The sequence below is a fragment of the Aotus nancymaae genome, unplaced genomic scaffold (assembly GCF_030222135.1).
Source record: "Aotus nancymaae isolate 86718 unplaced genomic scaffold, 86718_ANA_hifiasm-v0.15.2.pri h1tg000077l, whole genome shotgun sequence".
Classification (NCBI taxonomy): Eukaryota; Metazoa; Chordata; class Mammalia; order Primates; family Aotidae; genus Aotus; species Aotus nancymaae.
Genome location: NW_026988492.1, coordinates 8,461,436 through 8,478,877, shown reverse-complemented (window position 1 = coordinate 8,478,877; position 17,442 = coordinate 8,461,436). Strand labels below are relative to the sequence as shown.

Genomic DNA, 17,442 nt, shown 5'->3' with positions numbered 1-17,442 from the left:
AAATAAACCCACACATTCAGGGTTGACTAATTTTCAAAAGGGTAACAAAACAATTAAATGGGAAAGAATTGCCTTTCCAACAAATGGTGCTGGGACAACTGAATACCCGTAAGTAAAGAATAAAGTTGGACTCCCACCAAATACCATACATAAAAACTATAAATTTAGCTCAAATATTTAGCACAAAATAAAACAGCTAGAGGTAAGAGCTAAAACTATAAAACTCACAGCAGAAAACACAGGTATAAATCTTGTGACTACACTTAACAGTGGTTTCTTAGATCACAAGAAAAAACAAATTTACTGGAACTCATCAAAACGTTATAACTGCTGTGGCTTGAAAAGACACTATGTAGAAGGTGAAAAGGCAAGCCACTGAGAGGGAGAAAATATTTGAAAAGCATACATTTGACATAGGATTTACATCTAGGAAACAAAAAAGCCTTACAATTCAAAAATAAAAAGATACCAAGCTAAAAAATGGGCAAAAGATTTGAATAGACATTTCTGCAAAGAATATACACACATGGCTGATAAGCACATAAAAGATAATTTGCATTAGAGAAATGCAAATCAAACCACTTCACACCACTAGGATGATATCTTTTTCCAATCAAAAAGGTAGAAAATAATTGTTAACAAGGATGCGGAAAAATCAGAACCCTCATATGCTGATGGAAATGTAAAATAATGCAGCCACTTTGGAAAACAGACTAGCAGCTCCTTAAAAGGTTACACATAGACAGCACTATTCACAATAGCAAATATAAGAAATCAACCTAAATGTCTATCAATGAATGATTGGATAAAGATAATGTGGTATATACCTACAATGGAAAACTACTGTCCATAAAAAAGAATAAAATCATGTCTTTTGTAGCAACATGGGGGGGACTGGAGGCCATTATCTTAAGTGAAACAACTCAAAAACACAAAGCCAAGTACCACATGTTCTCACTTATAAGTGGGTACTAAATAATGCGCACACATGAACTTAGAGTTTGGAATAACAGTCATTGGAGACTTGGAAGGGTGAGAGGTGGGAGGAGGATGAGAAATTACTTAATGGGTACAATGTATACTATTTGGGTAATGTTGACACTAAAAGCCCAGACTTCATTCACCACTGCCCAATACAGCCATGTAACAAAAGAACAGTTGTGGCCCCTAAATTTATACAAGTTTTTTAAAATGTTAAGCATAGAATTACCATATGACCATTTCCAATTCCAATTACCAATTCCATTATGTGGGGATCGCTCCAGCGTTGAGACCACTCGGTGTCCCCGCCATAATGGAGCTTGAGCCCGGACATGTTTCTCACCCCCTGGAAGCAGTCGAGACCAGTGAAAGAGAGATTTAATAGAAGTTTGAGTTTGCAGAAGCCTATTTCTGGTCCACTGACCTAAAAGGCTGGGTGAAGGCTGTGTGGTTTTACTAGGCATTGTTTCTTGAAGTACCTGCTCTGGGCTAGTTTTATGACTTTGTTTACCCTCTATTGATGGGTCCCATGCTTGTTCCTGTGACTGCTATTTGCAAAGTTAATGGGTCTATCCCCTCTCTGATGACTTGCATAGATCATTAACATTTTAACTATAGGTTTCCTCACCCTGATAATGAGACCCACCTGCGTGACTTGATTGTACCCTTTGTGTGACTTGATTGTACCCATTGTGTGTTTTCCACTGCCGTAGCCGGATGGCTCTCTCTTCCCTTTATTAAGATAATGGCATCTGTTCTGATAATTGAGATGGGACTAAGAATGCTTATGTAAATGAGGTGGGGCAAAGAATGTTCCTGTAAAATGAGGTAGGAAAAGATATATATACTAACTCAGTGTACAATAAAGTTGCTGGTTTTAGGGCCAGCCCTCCAGACTCCAGCTGTCCTGTCTTTTCTTTTCTTCCGCGCACTCTCTCTTCCAGGTATTGGGACCCTCTTGCAGGCCAAGAGACCCTGGCAGACGTGCCGCTCTCACTGGCCTCCGACACCATTAGTAAGTATAAACCCAAGAGAAATGAAAACATACGCAAAAAACTTGTACCTAACAGTTCACAGCAGTGTTATCAGTAACAGCCAAAAAGTGGCAACAACCCAAAAGTGCATTAACTGATGAGTGGGTAAATAAAATAATTTATCCACACAATGGAACATTACTCACCAATAAGAAGAAATGAAGTACTGATACATGCTACAACACAGATGGATGTTGTTATGCTAAGTGAAAGAAGTCAGTCCCAAAAGACTACACATTGTGATTGTCCAGAGTAGGCAAATCTATAGAAATAAAGGGGTTGAACCGGGAAGGGGAAACAGGTAGGTAATAACTAAAGAGTGTAGGGTTTCTTTTTAGCATGATGACAGTGTCCTAAAATTGACTGTGGTGATCACTGTATAACTCTGAATATACTAAAAGTCACTGAATTGTATACTTTAAATGAGTGAATTGCATCATATGTTAATTATATCTCATAAAGCTGTTACCAAAAAAACTGATCTGATTCTATTGACTTGGCGTCATGTAATGATGGTGTATTGCTTGTTTTTAAATAATTGGCCAGGGTTCAAGACATAAGAGAATCAGCAGCATGCCTCTTTTATACAAAAATGATCTATTACAAAGCTATCTTTTTTATGGCTGTATGGTATTCTATGGTGCATATGTACCACATTTTCTTTACCCAGTCTACTACTAATGATAGATGTTTAGGTCAATTCCATGTATTTGCTATTGTGAATAGTGCCACAATGAACATATGTGTATTAGTATCCTTACGACAGAATGATTTCTATTCTTTGGGTATATAACCAGAAATGGGATCACTAGGTTGAATGGTAGCTCTATTTCTAGGTCTTAGGAATTGCCACAATGTTTTCCACAATGGTTGAACTAATTTATACTCCAATCAACAGTGTATAAGCGTTCCTTTTACTCTGCAACCTCACCAGTATCTGTTATTTTTTAACTTTTTAGTAATAGCCATTCTGACTGGTGTGAGATGACATCTCATTGTGGTTTTGATTTGCATTTCTCTAATGATCAATAATGATGACCTTTTTTCCATGTTTGTTTGGCTGCATGTATGTCTTTTTTTGAGAAGTGTCTATTCATGTATTTTGCCTACTTTTTAGTGGGGTGGTTTTTTGCTTGCAAATTTGTTTAAGTTCCTTATAGATGCCAGATATTAGACCTTTGTCAGATGCATAGTTTGCAAAAAATTTTCTCCCATTCTGTAGGTTGTCTGTTTATTGACACTTCCTTTTGCACTGTAGAAGCTCTTTGATTTAATTAGATTCCACTTGTCAATTTTTGCTTTTGTTACAATTGTTTTTGGTGTCTTGGCCATGAAATCTTTGCCTATTCCTATGTCCAGAGCTAGGAGCCATTATCCTTAGTAACCTAACACAGGAACAGAAAACCAAATACTTCAAGTTCTCACTACTAAGTGGGAGCTAAATGATGAGAACACATGGACACATGGAAGGGAACAACACTCACTGGGGCCTACTAGAGGATAGAGGGTGAGAGAAGGGAAAAGAATTAGGAAAAATAACTAATGGGCGCTATGCTTAATACCCAGGTGACAAAATAATCTGTACAACAAACTCCCATGACACAAGTTTAACTATAGAACAAACCTGCCCATCTACTCCTGAATTTAAAAGTTTTTTTTTTTAAAAAAGCTCTTTTTATTAGTATCAAGTCCCTAAAAAAGTTTAAAAAAAAAAATCTTTATTTCGCTGTTCAAAGCATTGAGAGGTCTATATTTCCCAAAATTAAGTCATTTTTTTGGTCCCAAAACTTATTAAAAATTACCTTATGTTTTAGCTTATTAATCTGAATATCCATTTCAAATGGACTAGTTTTTAAATCTCCATGGAAACTAAACTCTCCATTTTCATATTCATTTAACTTCTTTCTTGTCATTTTTAAGAGGTTCTTAAATCTGCAGGGAGGCACAAAATGAGTAAGTCAGGTTTGTAAAAGGCAAACATTTAATAATTATTTAAAAAGATACTATGTTTTAGCACATAAGAGAAACAAATGTATAAAACATGATCCTCTCATTTATTTCAATCTGATGTAGTTTGAAAACACTAATGAAATTACAATCGCAGGCAAATAACGTGAAGAAAAACTGTATGACATACGTGGCAGATAAAGAGTTAATACTGTAACCACATAGAGTTTTTATAAATAAATTATTACTATCCATTTTAGTATGTTAATATAAAACACTAACCTATTATTAAATATTAGCTATAACTCAGAGATCAGTGTACAAGTTGAAGAGGAAAAGCATGCTTAGGCCAGGTTCAGTGGTTCATGCCTGTAACCCCAGTACTTTGGGAGGCCGAGCCAGGCAGATCACTTGAGCTCAGGAGTTCAAGACCAGCCTGGCCAACATGGTGAAACCCTGTCTCTACTGAAAATATGAAAACCAGCCAGGCATGGTGGTACATGTCTGTAATTCCAGCTACCCGGGAGGCTGAAGCAGGACAGTTGCTTGAACCCAGGAGGTGGAGGACTGCACCACTGCACTGCAGCCTGAGCAGCAGAGAGAGACTCTGTCTCAAAAGAGGAAAGGAAAAGGAAAGAGGAGAAAGGAAAGGAAGGGAGCGGAGGGGAGGCGGAAAAACATATACACACTTATACACGAATGGTTGAAAAAGACACAAAAATACATTTGATATCCGTTGAGCACTGTTTGTAAGAAGTACAAAAATAAAGAAAGTACGCATAAAAAATATCAAGATCATTCAAAGTAGAAAAGAGACAGGAAAGAAAACATCTTTGATGTCTGAGGTAAAGGGGAACAGGAAACAGGCAGAGTTTTAGAAGAAAGGAAATAAGCAGACAGAGCATGTATAAAGACTCAAAGGCTGCTTTCAGAAGAGATCTAGAAATCTTTGCTAGCAGAATGTTACCAAAGTAAAAGGGATGCAAACCATGTTAGAGAAAGACAATGAGAGAAAAATAGTGATTACGATCAGAACAAACGTAAGTACTCAGCAAATAAATAGAAAAGCAGCCATGCTGAGAGCTTCCAAGGCAATGGGTAACATTCCATTTTTAAATCTGGATAGTAGAAACATGATTGCTCATTTTACTCTTAAATCATACATATATTTGCATATGTATGAGACATATATGTTTTAAAACAAACAAGTTTAATAACACATATATCTCAGGTATACAAGGGAGATATCCATGGGAAATGAGTAAATTTCCATGATGTATTTTATAACTATAAAAAAAAAAGAAAGAAAGCATAAGCTAAATCAAGATAATTTTTGATGCTTCCAAAGAATGACACAGATAGGTTTTTAGATATTAAAAGATTTGAATATCTTCGTTGAAAGGAAGGACACTACCAACGAGAGAAAGATTACCAAAGACAGCAAAAATATCTTCAGAAATAAAAATTCAAAGTAAAAGATGAAGAGTAAAGTTGACATTATACGCCAAAGGCATTGTTACTGTTTTCAAAATCATTAAAGAATAAGTGTAATATTTAGGCATTCAAAAAGTTTCAGATTGTGCTACAACCTGTTTCATTAAGAAAAAACTGATGTTGGCTGGGCACAGTGGCTCATGCCCGTAATTCCAGCACTCTGGGAGGCCAAGGAGGGCAGATCACAAGGTCAGGAGTTCGAGACCAGCCTGACTAACATGATGAAACCCCATCTCTACTAAAAATACAAAAATTAGCTGGGCGTGGTGGCGAGCACCTGTAATCCTAGCTACTCAGGAAGCTGAGGCAGGAGAATTGCCTGAACCCAGGAGGCAGAGGTTGCAGTGAGCCAAGATTGTGCCACTGCACTTCAGCCTGGGCAACAGAGCAAGACTCTTATCTCAAAAAATAAATAAATAAATAACAAGAAGAAAAAGAAAAAGCAGATATTAAATGAATTTGTATCTAGGTTTGAAATAAGTAAAATTATAGTTAAATCAATTAACAAATGGTTAAAATTGATCTGAAATACTAAAATCTTACCTAGTTATCTCTCTTTCTAATTCAACATTTTTTTTCATTTCTTGATCCAAATTACATTCCAGAGACTGTTTTAATTCCATAAGTTTCTTTAATTGTTCCTTTTCATCCTCAGACTTTGAAACAAAAAATTTTCAATTATTTTTATAACTCTAGAAACACTCTTTCTTCTTAAAACTATTATTTCTCATAAGTTCATAAGTAACATATGTTTAGGCAAGTTTAAAAAACAGAGTTTATAAACTTGATGCCAATTAGAACAGATTTCAAAAATGACTTTTCTTAAAACAGCTTACATTTCTTTTCTGGAATTTAAATTACCAAAATTTATTTGTTAAAAATATAAGTGTTTACACATAAAATAATAAAATTAATGAAAATTCTTTTTCAAAAAAGTTATTTTAGATGTACATTCTTATTTCTAAAGTTGCTCTAGAAACATTGTCATCAATAGTTCAAGCTATTCCAGGTTTTGTTAAATCAAATCATACTAAGACAATTTTTAGAAAACCTTAATCTGGTTCCTGTTACATGTTTGATACTCACCTGACTTTAAGATGAGCTATTTCTTAGTCTCTATATAAACATTCTTCCATGGGTTTCAATTTTTCCTTTTTTATTAACCATTTCTCTTTAAATACTTCTCCACAATAAACAAAAACATAACTTTTCCCTGATTCTTGTGGCTTTTTTAATCATCCTGTTTTTCCACTGGACTGTCTTGTTTGTTTGTGTTTGTTTGTGACAGGGTCTAACTCTGTCGATCAAGCTGGAGTACAATGGTGCAATCATAGCTCACTGCAGCCTCAAAGTCCAGGGCTCAAGTGATCCTCCCACTTCAGCCTCCTGAGTAGCTAGGATAACATGCATGCACCACCACACCAGCTAATTTATTTTATATATTTTTGTTTTTTTTTTTACGGTTCACCTCCAATATTTTAATTTTGGTGGTGCAGAAATGATACATAATCAGTAGAAACTGTACTTGGGAGTACTCATACAATCATTATTTTTCACTTTCAGCACACTTCAATAAATTACCAAGCTTTCCAACACTTTATTATAAAATAGGCTGTGTGTTAGATGAAGTACCTTACAGGTGTGTTATGAAGATTAAATGAGTTAATACTTATATTTTAAATAAACAGTGTCTGGTATCTGGAAGGAGGATAGGAAAAATGAGCTATTCTTATTGTTAACGATGATGATTTATTCAGCACCTACTGCTTGATAAATACAAATGCTCCTCAACTTACTATGGGGTTTCTTCCTGATAAATCCATCATAAACTGAAAATGTCATATATAAAAAATGCATTTAATTCACTTAACCTACTTAACCAGATAGCTTAGCCTAGCCTGCCTTAAACATGCTCAGAACACTTACAATGGCCTATAGTTAGTCAAGCTCATCTATTTTATATTTTTTTAAAGACAGAGTCTTGCTATGTTGCCCAAGCTGGTCTTGAACTCCTGGTCTGAAGCGATCCTCCTGCTTCAGCCTCCTAAAGCACTGGGATTATAGGTGTCAGCCACTGTGCTAGCCAGACTCTAGTATTTTTTAATACATGGTCTCATCTAGAGATCTATTTTTTCATCACTTGTCTTCTTTTATATTAAAATCTAATTTTCAATCTTAAAATTCTCATTTTAAAATTCCGAAAGTCATCAAGGCCCTATTTTTTAGTGCTTAATCTGCTTTACTTCTCAGCAGCAACTACTAACAGTTACCATCCTTCCCCTCGGCTCTTCTGACCCCACTTCATTTTTAAATGCAGCAACTCCTCATGCTGAGTCCTGTCCCCTTCCATTCCTCTCTATAAATTCTCTAAGAGCTCCTTAAATCTCAAGGCTTCATCTCAGATTCCCTGATCTAGATTTCTAGCCCGGACCTCTTTCCCGAGGTCTCTTCCTTCTGGTTCACTTCTCATAAACGATATTCTCAACCACACACCCATAAACTATTACTTGGTGTGGATTCATTTTGTAGATAGCTAGTCTTGTACATTTTATGTTGACTCTTATTGGTGTTACTTTGCGTATAGTGTTATTTTCTCATCTTGGGTGGACATACTCACCCTTGGGATGTTGACCAATGTACTTTGTCTTTTTTTTCATGCACAAAAGTACTTTTAAAAATTACATAAAATTAACTTCAAGCTATTAATATAAGGTATGTATGAAGCATAAATAAATTTCAGACTTGGGTCCTATCTCCCAGATATCTCATTATGTATGTACAAATATTCCAAAATCCAAAAAAATCCAAAATCTGAAACACCTGTGGTCTCAAGCATTTTAAATAAGTAATACTCAACTTATTCTACCACTAGAACAATAAAATTCCTTTTCAGGATGAAAGAAATTAAGAGGTTGACTTACCAAATTTGCATTTAACAAGTTTTTCTGAAGCTCTTCAATTTTGTCCATTTGCTTTTTGATTGTAACTTTTAACTTGGCATTATCTTTTTCAAGCCTGCAATGTATATTTTAAAATAATTATTCTCACAGGTAAATTTTTTAAATGCTGTGTAATTTCTTAAAAAACACCTGAAAGTATAATTACATAAATTCTTAAAGATTTGAAAAGTAGGTTATTTGGCAACTCTATCGTTTTTCTAGTTGTGGTTTGCAGATAATGCACAAAATTCTAGGATAATAAAAAAATTACGCATTTCAAAATAGCTTAATGCTGAAATTTTTCCTTAACTTCACATAAATGTACTTATGATCATAGTTGATACAATTCTCATACTACACTGCTTATTTGCTCTATAAATAATCATGTTATTCTGTGTGCTGCTTTAAATTGTTACTTTTGCTTGTGATCTTGCATCTTCTCAACACATCTGACAGCTTCTGTATGTTGATCCTGTGCTTCCTGCAACTAAAACAAAGAATAAAAAAAAAGTTTACTAATAATCTAGTACAAATCTGCTTATCACAGTTTTTGTAACTAAACCTTATTGGAACGCAGTCACACCCCTTCAATGTGCATATTGTTTATGGCTACTTTTGTGCTGTGACTGTAGAGCTGATTTGCTGCAGCAGGTATCTTACAGCTCCCAAAGCCTAAAATAAAACCACCTGGCCCTTTACAGAAAAGTTTAACAACCTGTGTTCTAGAACTAAAACACATTATTCTTGTTTTCAAACTATATTTTATCAGATAAATACTCAAACTTACAAAATTGGTAAAAGAGAGAAAGACAGGAAATTACCTTATGGTAAGCATTTATATTTTTGAATTCCAAGTACCACCACATCAACTATAATTGTAAATATTTATAGATGTGAATGACCATGGCTATGCCAGTGATAATAAAAATTAACATGATGACATGTTAGGTGACAACTAGATGTTTCATGAAATTGAGAGGGAGTATCCACACAGAAGCTGGAAAGGATGGATGGGAATCTCAGCTCCACCAGTTACCAGTTGGGTGACCTTGAGCAAATTAATATTCAATGTCTCAGTTTCTTCATTGGTAAAATAGAGACAGTAATAGTATCTACTTCACTGGAATGGTAAGAAGACTCAGTCAAGGAATATACATATAAAGTACTTAGATGAATACATAGCATATAGTGAGCTATATTTCTTCTTTGAGACATTGATATAATAAAGCTTTTATTCTATTTTGTTATCTTTTTTTACAAGCCCAGAGCTAACCTAGATGGTTATTCTAAATATATTTTAAGATTGATACCACATAAAGTGGTATTGGTATGGATCTATGAATCCCAGCTCTGGCCACATTAAATGTAAATTCAGATTTTTTTTATATAGTGAGAAAAACATGAGCATTTGATTGAATAACTCCTTTATTAGATTAAGTAGTTTCTATTTATATTTAATTACTTAAAATATATTTAGAATAACCATCTAGGTTAGCTGTGGGCTTATAAAAAGAATAAAATAATAAGTAACAAAAATAGAATAAAAGCTTTATTATATCAATGCCTCAAAGAAGAAATTCTTAGTAAAATATAAAATATTTTCAATTTATACAAAGATAAGTAACATACATATCAGACATTATTCCCCTTGTAGGCAAATTTATAATTAGACATGATTCTTTCTCATGAAAAAAATAAAAGTGAAGTTAAATTAAGAACAAATTGTTCTACACAGACTAGACAAAAAATGCTAAAGTGTAAGGTCAATGAGAGCCAGAACAGTCAGAGAAAGCTTCCCAAAGGAGGGGGAATCGTGTGCCAGTGCGCCAGGTCTGAATAAATGAGGCGAGATGAACAGAAACTGCAAAGGCAGGAAGAACAGCAGGAGTAAAGCAGAGAGACGGTGAAATCAGCCCAATTAACCCTGAGGATAAAATCCAGTGGCAGGAGAATAAAAACATATGTCTTATAAATAAATGTTCATACTAGCATTATTTACAGTAGCGAAAAAGTAGAAACAATCTAAAGGCCCATCCACTGATGAATGGATAACTGGTATAGGCATACAATAGAATATTATTTGACAATAAAAATAAAGTACTGATGTGTGTTACAACACAGGTGAAACCCAAAAACATGCTAAGTAAAAGAAGCCACGCATAAAAGACTGCATATTGTATGACTCTATTTATATGAAACGTTCAGAACAGGCACATTTTTTTTTTTTTTTGAGACAGAGTCTTGCTCTGTTACCCAGGCTGGAGTGCAGTGGCGTCATCTCAGCTCACTACAACCCCCGCTTCCCAGGTTCAAGCGATTCTGCCTCAGCTTCCTGAGTAGCTGGGATCACAGGTGCGCACCACCACGCCCAGCTAATTTTTGTATTTTTAGTAGAGATAGGGTTTCGCCATGTTGATCAGGCTGGTTTCAAATTCCTGACCTCAGGATCTGCCTGCCTCAACCTCCCAAAGTGCTGGGATTACAGGCATGAGCCACTGCATCCAGCCTAGAACAGGCAAATTTAAGGAGACAAAAAGTAGACGGTGGTTGTCTACGACAGGGCAAGGTGGAGGGACATAGATGGGGATGGTGGTAATGGTTAAGGGATGTGGGGTTTCTTTTCAGGGTGATAACAATGTCCTAAAATTGACTGTGGTGATGGTTACACAACTCTGTAAATAATCTAAGAGACACTGAATTGTACACATTGAATGAACTGTATGGTATGTAAATTATATGCCAATAATGTTGTTTTTTTAAAAATCCAATGGTGGGATCTAGATAATTTTCTTAATTCTCTAGTTTAGAAGTACATACAATACGTGATCTAAATATTTCTATGTTTTTGTAATACATTTTAAATGAAAGGAAAATAAAGGAAATGCCAATTTCAAATAGTTTATAAGTTAACCTAAAACATTTGCATTTTGGAGAAAAGGTAATAATGGCCTTTCTGTACAAATTAACTTGAAATCCATAAAATAAGTAGACACAGATTCTGTATCCATTCACAAAAGTGAAAATAAGAAATAAGATAATTTTCTGGAACACTCCATTAAACATATCCTCTAACTTAATCTGGCTTGCTTCACCATGACAATAGAAAAATCACTATGAAATACTGTTTAACAGTAAAAAAAACTCTCTTAACTTCCGTGAAGAATGATGTGTAATTCTCAAGTTTCCTAAGGCTAAATATTATTTTTTTAAATGTGCAATTATAAGAAAACATGGAAGAATGAAAGTCATAGTTTAATAAACAAGATGGGTGTGGTGGCTCAGGTCTGTAATCCCAGCACTTTGGGAGGTCCAAGCAGGTGGAACACCTGAGGTCAGGAATTCGAGATCAGCCTGGCCAACATGAAACCCCAGCTCTATTAAAAATACAAAAATTAGCTGGGCATACTGGCACATGCCTGTAATGCCCTGCTACTTGGGAGGCTGAGGCAGGAGAATCACTGAAATCCGGGAGGCAGAGGTTGCAGTGAACTGAGATCGTGCCACTGCACTCCAGTCTCGGCAACAGAGTGAGACTCTGTCTGAAAAAAAGAAAAAAAGAAGCAAGTGTATTATAACGATAATAAAATTTAAATTAATTATAACGAAAATTCAAAAGAAGGCTATCCACTGAAATGAGTATGATAAAACACTTTATATTTAGCCATTTATATAAATATTAACTGTTGACATGTTAAATTTCATACATACTTGATTTCTGATTTGACCTAATTTCTTCTTTAAATCCTGTGTCTCATCTTCTAAATTAATACGATAACGTGATGTAACCTCCAGTGAAGCCTCTGACATAGACTGTTTTTTTAGGGTATCAGCTAGTTCTTGTTGAAGCTGTCTCACAACAACCTGATAAGACATTTTTGTTACTGATTTTGTAAATCACCTTATTATTAAGTTATATTAAAAATAAATAATGTTAATAATATGTAACTGTGATATATATAACTTAAAAAAATATTACCATATACATTGATTCACCTTCTTGTCCCCATATTTACACATTCCTGTTTATTACTGAATGCAGTTAAGGACACAGAAAGTGTTATCTTCCTGCCAAATCGGACTGATGTTACTTAAACAACAGATTCAGCTCACTATTCATTCATCCCCTGATGAATTTACAATGCTTAACAACCTCCTGAAGTCTCGAAATAATTAAGTGAATGGAATTGGTAGTGATTAACTGTACTCTATGAACATTTTCTCTTTTTTATTAGAAACTCAAATCAACTTCAGAGCTCCTCACATATTCAATTGCTTGCTCAAATTCTTCCAATAGATTCCTATCTCAGAATACAGGTAAATTCCAATGGCCTTAGAGGCCCTAGGTAACCTGACCTCCACCTGCCTCCCTGACCTCAGCTGCTATGACTCTCCCCTACTCACTCCACTGGTGATCCCCTACACACTGAAAATGGTGATCCAATACAAAACTAGTAAATCACACATCACTACACTTACCTTTGTACTGAACAAAGTTACACCCAAATGATAGTCATTGAGCCTTGAAATGAAAATTATGAGCAAGTTATTTGCACATAATATATTCAAAGTAAATCATAAATACCAGTGGGGAGATTAAAATTGCTAAAATTCACATTTTTCCTAAATTATGGTTTAATAAAAAGTACATGCTTTAAAGAACTGAGAGATCATAACAATATGTAATTTGAAATTGAAATATTTTTAGATTTGTCAAATTGACAAGAATAAAAATAAAATCACATCAACTGAAATATATAAAAAGCTACTGACAGAAAAGTATTAAGAGATATACCAATACACTTCAGTTTATCTAGGAAATCTATTAACTGTCAAAATAACACACTTAATTGAATCTTAATTTCAAAATACTCATTTCAGGTACGAGCATTTCCATTTATCTGCTTCATGGTGGCAGAAAAATGGAAACATTCTTAAGATGTAGCAGCATAAAGACATTAAAGTTACTACTTCAGCAGTAAAAGACTACATTATTCACATTAGTTTACTATTCATACTAGTCTCTTAACGTTAAATTTATAACTTAAAATTCAAAATTTCATAGATGATATAATGTCTTTACTCAAAGTAAAGCATCTCTCAGTTCTTTTATTTGCTGAAAACAAGAGATGTTTCTAAACGGATAAATAAACTTATCATCTATTTATTTTTATATTTAACTACATCCAACCTTTAGCCATAACCAATTTTTTTTTTTAAACGGAGTCTCACTCTATTGCCCAAGCTGGAGTGCAGTGGCGTGATCTCGGCTTACTGCAACCTCTGCAGCCTGGGTTCAAGCAATTCTCCTGCCTCAGCCTCCCAAGTAGTTGGGATTATAGGCGTCTGCTACCATGCCCGGCTAATTTTTGTATTTTTAATAGAGACAGGGTTTCACCATCTTGGCCAGGCTGGTCTTGAACTCCTGACCTCGTGATCCACCCACCTCAACCTCCCAAAGTGCTGGGATTACAGGCGTAAGCCACTGCACCCGGCCCCAAATATTATTTAAAATTTTTTTTCAGGAGGTTTGAAAAATATTTATCTGTCTTGATACTTACTTCTCTTTCTGCCTTTTCATTTTCATATTGATACTGTCTTTCTTTTAGGTGATTACATTCACTGATTAACTCCTTATTTCTTTCCTCTAGCAGAAGACTTTGCTTTTCGCTCTCAGCTTGCAGTTTTTGCACAATAGCACAAAACTGCTCTTGGATATTAATCACTGTCTTCTCTTTATTGTCAGCTTTGTTGTGGGCATCGTCCAGTTGTTGTCGAAGCAACATATTCTCACTTTGTAGTTGAGACAATCTCTCCTCTACCGACTCCTGCTTTCCAATGTATTTATTCACTTTAACTTGTTCATTTTGATACTTTTGTTCCATTTCCTTCATTTGACACTGTGTTTGGTTTAGGTCTGTTTGTACCCGTTCTAAACCCAAAGTCTTTTCTCTGAGGGCATTTCTCACGTGATGCAGCTCAATTTCTAGGCTATTGAGTTTACTTTCGGTTTTAGAAAGTTGTTGAGAAAGAATCTCATTGCTATCTTTTAGGTTAGACACATCAAAATTCATTCTGTCCTGTAAACGAGACCACTCATCTCTTGCTCTCTGGAAAGCAAGTTCTAGGTCTCTTTTTGATGTCTCACTTTGATCACGATCATGTATAGCAGCAGCCAGTCTAGCACGGTATGATTCAACTTCTGTTTCCAGTCTGTCCTTGTTTTGCTTTTCATTCTCCAGTTTAGAATTTAGCATTGCATTCTCTGCTGTCAGAACATTAAGTCGTCCATTATACTGGGATATTGTTTGTGTTAATGTTTCCTCATTCTGTTTTATAGTCTTCTGAAGGTCTTCATTCTTTTCTTTTGCAATTTCAATGTCTTCAAAACATTTCTTTTCTTTTTCCTGGTTTTGATTTTTTATTGTGTCTATTTCTAGTCTTAGCATAGCAATTTCTTTCTGCAACACACTATTTTTATGGTCTTTTTCTTCTTCATGACTATGAGAATTCTAGTAAAAAAAAGGAAACTTTTAGCTAGCACACAAGAAAATGACATGTCATGATTTCCTCTGACATTAAAGAATCACCTGTACATTTTACAATAAAGGGTTACAATAAGTATATATCCAATTTAAAAAAAAGTTGGACCAAAACTCAAACCTTGTAGAGCACAAACTCCCAAAAGTTCAAAAATTTATTTGAAGATAATTAATTCATGAAAGTAAAAAAGAAACCACCAGAGAATTTTTAAGAATCTCAAAATTGGAAAGGCCTTTCCCTGAATTACAACAAATTCAAAAGCATAAAAGATTAATAATTTGACTACATTAAAAAATTAGGTTTATACTCTGATATCTAACCCATACACCACCCCATAGTAAGAGCCTTGGCTCTGCATATATTTAGACAGAACAAATTTCCCAAAGTCCTTTAAGTTCCTTTTTTCTGAGAATATTCTAGAGATATTCTACTTTTCTAACATCTTTAGAGTCAGTTATAACAATTACATTTATTGATGAATAATAAATCTAGGCACTGTACTAAGCACTTCACACATATCAATGAACTCATTTAGTATCACAATTCTGAAAAGAAAAGGTTAAGAAAATATAAGCAAACTGTACAACTTTCCCCAGGTCTTCTGATTCTATTTGTAGTGTTCTTCCGCTAAATCACAATTACTTCTGTATAAATATTTAAATACAAAAGAAGTCTTTTATTTCAGAACACTAATGGTAAATAAGACAAAATTTGTAGAGCTCCTCTTAGAAAATCATGAGATTATTTGTTGTTGCAATAACTTTCGTTCCCCCTTCATATTGTCTGAAACCGTAATAATGTGAAACAGGTAGAAATAACTCAACTGTTTTACTAGGAACAAAATACTTATCACTAAATTATCACTAAGTATATATCATGGCATATCACTGTTTCAAAAGCTCTTTTTACTGAAATAAGATACTACTTGCAGCAAACTATTATTCTTCTCAAAACTGAGAAGAATAACAGCCACAATATGGTCACTAAACTAGCTGTACTTTTCCTCCCTTCCTATGGGTAGAAGTAATAAACTAACCTCTCCATTAGTATAACAAGGTGATGAAATCACTTCCAAACACTTGAGCATCTATTGTTAGTAGCAAAGGTTTTAAGAATGTGGAAAGACCATCAATTCCTATGGAAGATACTATTAAAAGCTCCTTTGGATGAGGCCATTCTGAATGTCATTACTTGACTGCTGCAGACAGTTGGTTTTTAAAATATATACACATACAAACACATTTACACACATTGAAAATGACTACAAGAAATACCTCAGAATTCATTTTCTTTTGAGTCATTTCAATCTCCTTTTGTTTGGAAAGGTGATTAGTCAGAATTCCATCTTGTAACACTCTGGCATTCTGTTCTCGAGAAAGTTGCCTCTGAGTGTCATTTCGCTCTTGTACGACCTAGAGATAACATTAAGTTTTTGGCCTATTAGCAATTTTTTAAAGTCTAAAAGGGTAATCAAGAGCAGAATTAAAAAAAAAAAAACTTATAAAAAGGAAATAGCATATTAAAACATAAGAACCTATCAAGAGCAGAATTTAAAAAAAAAACTTATAAAAAGGAAATAGCATATTAAAACATAAGAACCTTTATTACTCAAGAATTACTCAAATTTCAATCACATAAATGACAGCTAAATTCATCAAAGAGCAAAAACAGTTCTTAAATGCAGACAAATATAGAATTGTGAAATAAAATGTCTTCACAAAACATTCTACTAGTTTCATCATAATTTTAGAGCTATTTAGCCTGTATTTTAATATAAAATGCCTAAATTAACATTTATTTTAGTGATTAAACTCAAAGTACCCTCCATTCCTTCATTCAGAAAACAGAGACTGAGCATCTATTATGTGCCAAGATTTAACATGAATAATTTGTTATAAATGTAATAGTTCAGTTTAAGATGAGATAACATTTTTGTTTTAAACCTACATAATATATTTTAAATCAAAAGAATGTTATAAGTAATACCGATGAAATAAAGTTAAGAATATAAAATTCTGACAGATGGCCGGTTAGATCCAGCTCAGGATTGCAGCTCCAAGTGAAAGTGCAGAGGGTGAGTGGACGCCGCATTTCCAGATGGATTTTTATTGTCCACAAACCAAGAGATTCGCAGGCGGAGGAGCCCCACGGGTGGCCAGCGCGACTGTTTTGTCCGGCACGGCTGTTTTGCCTGCGCCCCGGCGCAGCCACTCCAGTGCAGAGTAAACGGGATTGTGTTCCCATTTAGCCAGCAAGGGGAGCTGAAACAGGGAGCCAGGCCAGGAGATTCCCAGGCAAAAAGAGCGCCACGAATCTCAGAGCCGCGGTTTCAGCGACGCGGTGGGTCACCGCATGGGAAATCACACAGATCCCGGCGCCTATTCACAGGCGACCAGGTCACCTGGTAGAGAGTCGACCGTTCAACGAAAAAATAAAAGGCTCTGAGGCAGGGAGCCAGAAGATCAGGCCCGGCTGGTCCCATCCCCACAAAAACAAAAACAAAAACA

General features: G+C 34.9%; 1 protein-coding gene across 16 annotated transcripts in view; it reads right to left on the bottom strand.

Moving 5' to 3' along the window:
• ANKRD26 (ankyrin repeat domain containing 26) overlaps positions 1-17,442 on the bottom strand; it is a 102,595-nt gene that overhangs the window by 20,436 nt on the left and 64,717 nt on the right. For all 16 annotated transcript variants that reach the window (XR_010339541.1, XR_010339543.1, XR_010339544.1 and 13 more), the window contains 7 exons: positions 16,210-16,347; positions 13,954-14,904; positions 12,104-12,256; positions 8,812-8,882; positions 8,378-8,471; positions 6,000-6,112; positions 3,818-3,947 (listed from right to left, as the gene is read on the bottom strand). Coding sequence is in view for 11 of the 16 variants with exons in the window: in XM_064368577.1 (XP_064224647.1) it covers positions 3,818-3,947; positions 6,000-6,112; positions 8,378-8,471; positions 8,812-8,882; positions 12,104-12,256; positions 13,954-14,904; positions 16,210-16,347 (1,650 nt within the window). In the remaining 5 variants the exon portion in view is untranslated. The remainder of the gene's footprint in view (positions 1-3,817; positions 3,948-5,999; positions 6,113-8,377; positions 8,472-8,811; positions 8,883-12,103; positions 12,257-13,953; positions 14,905-16,209; positions 16,348-17,442) is intronic.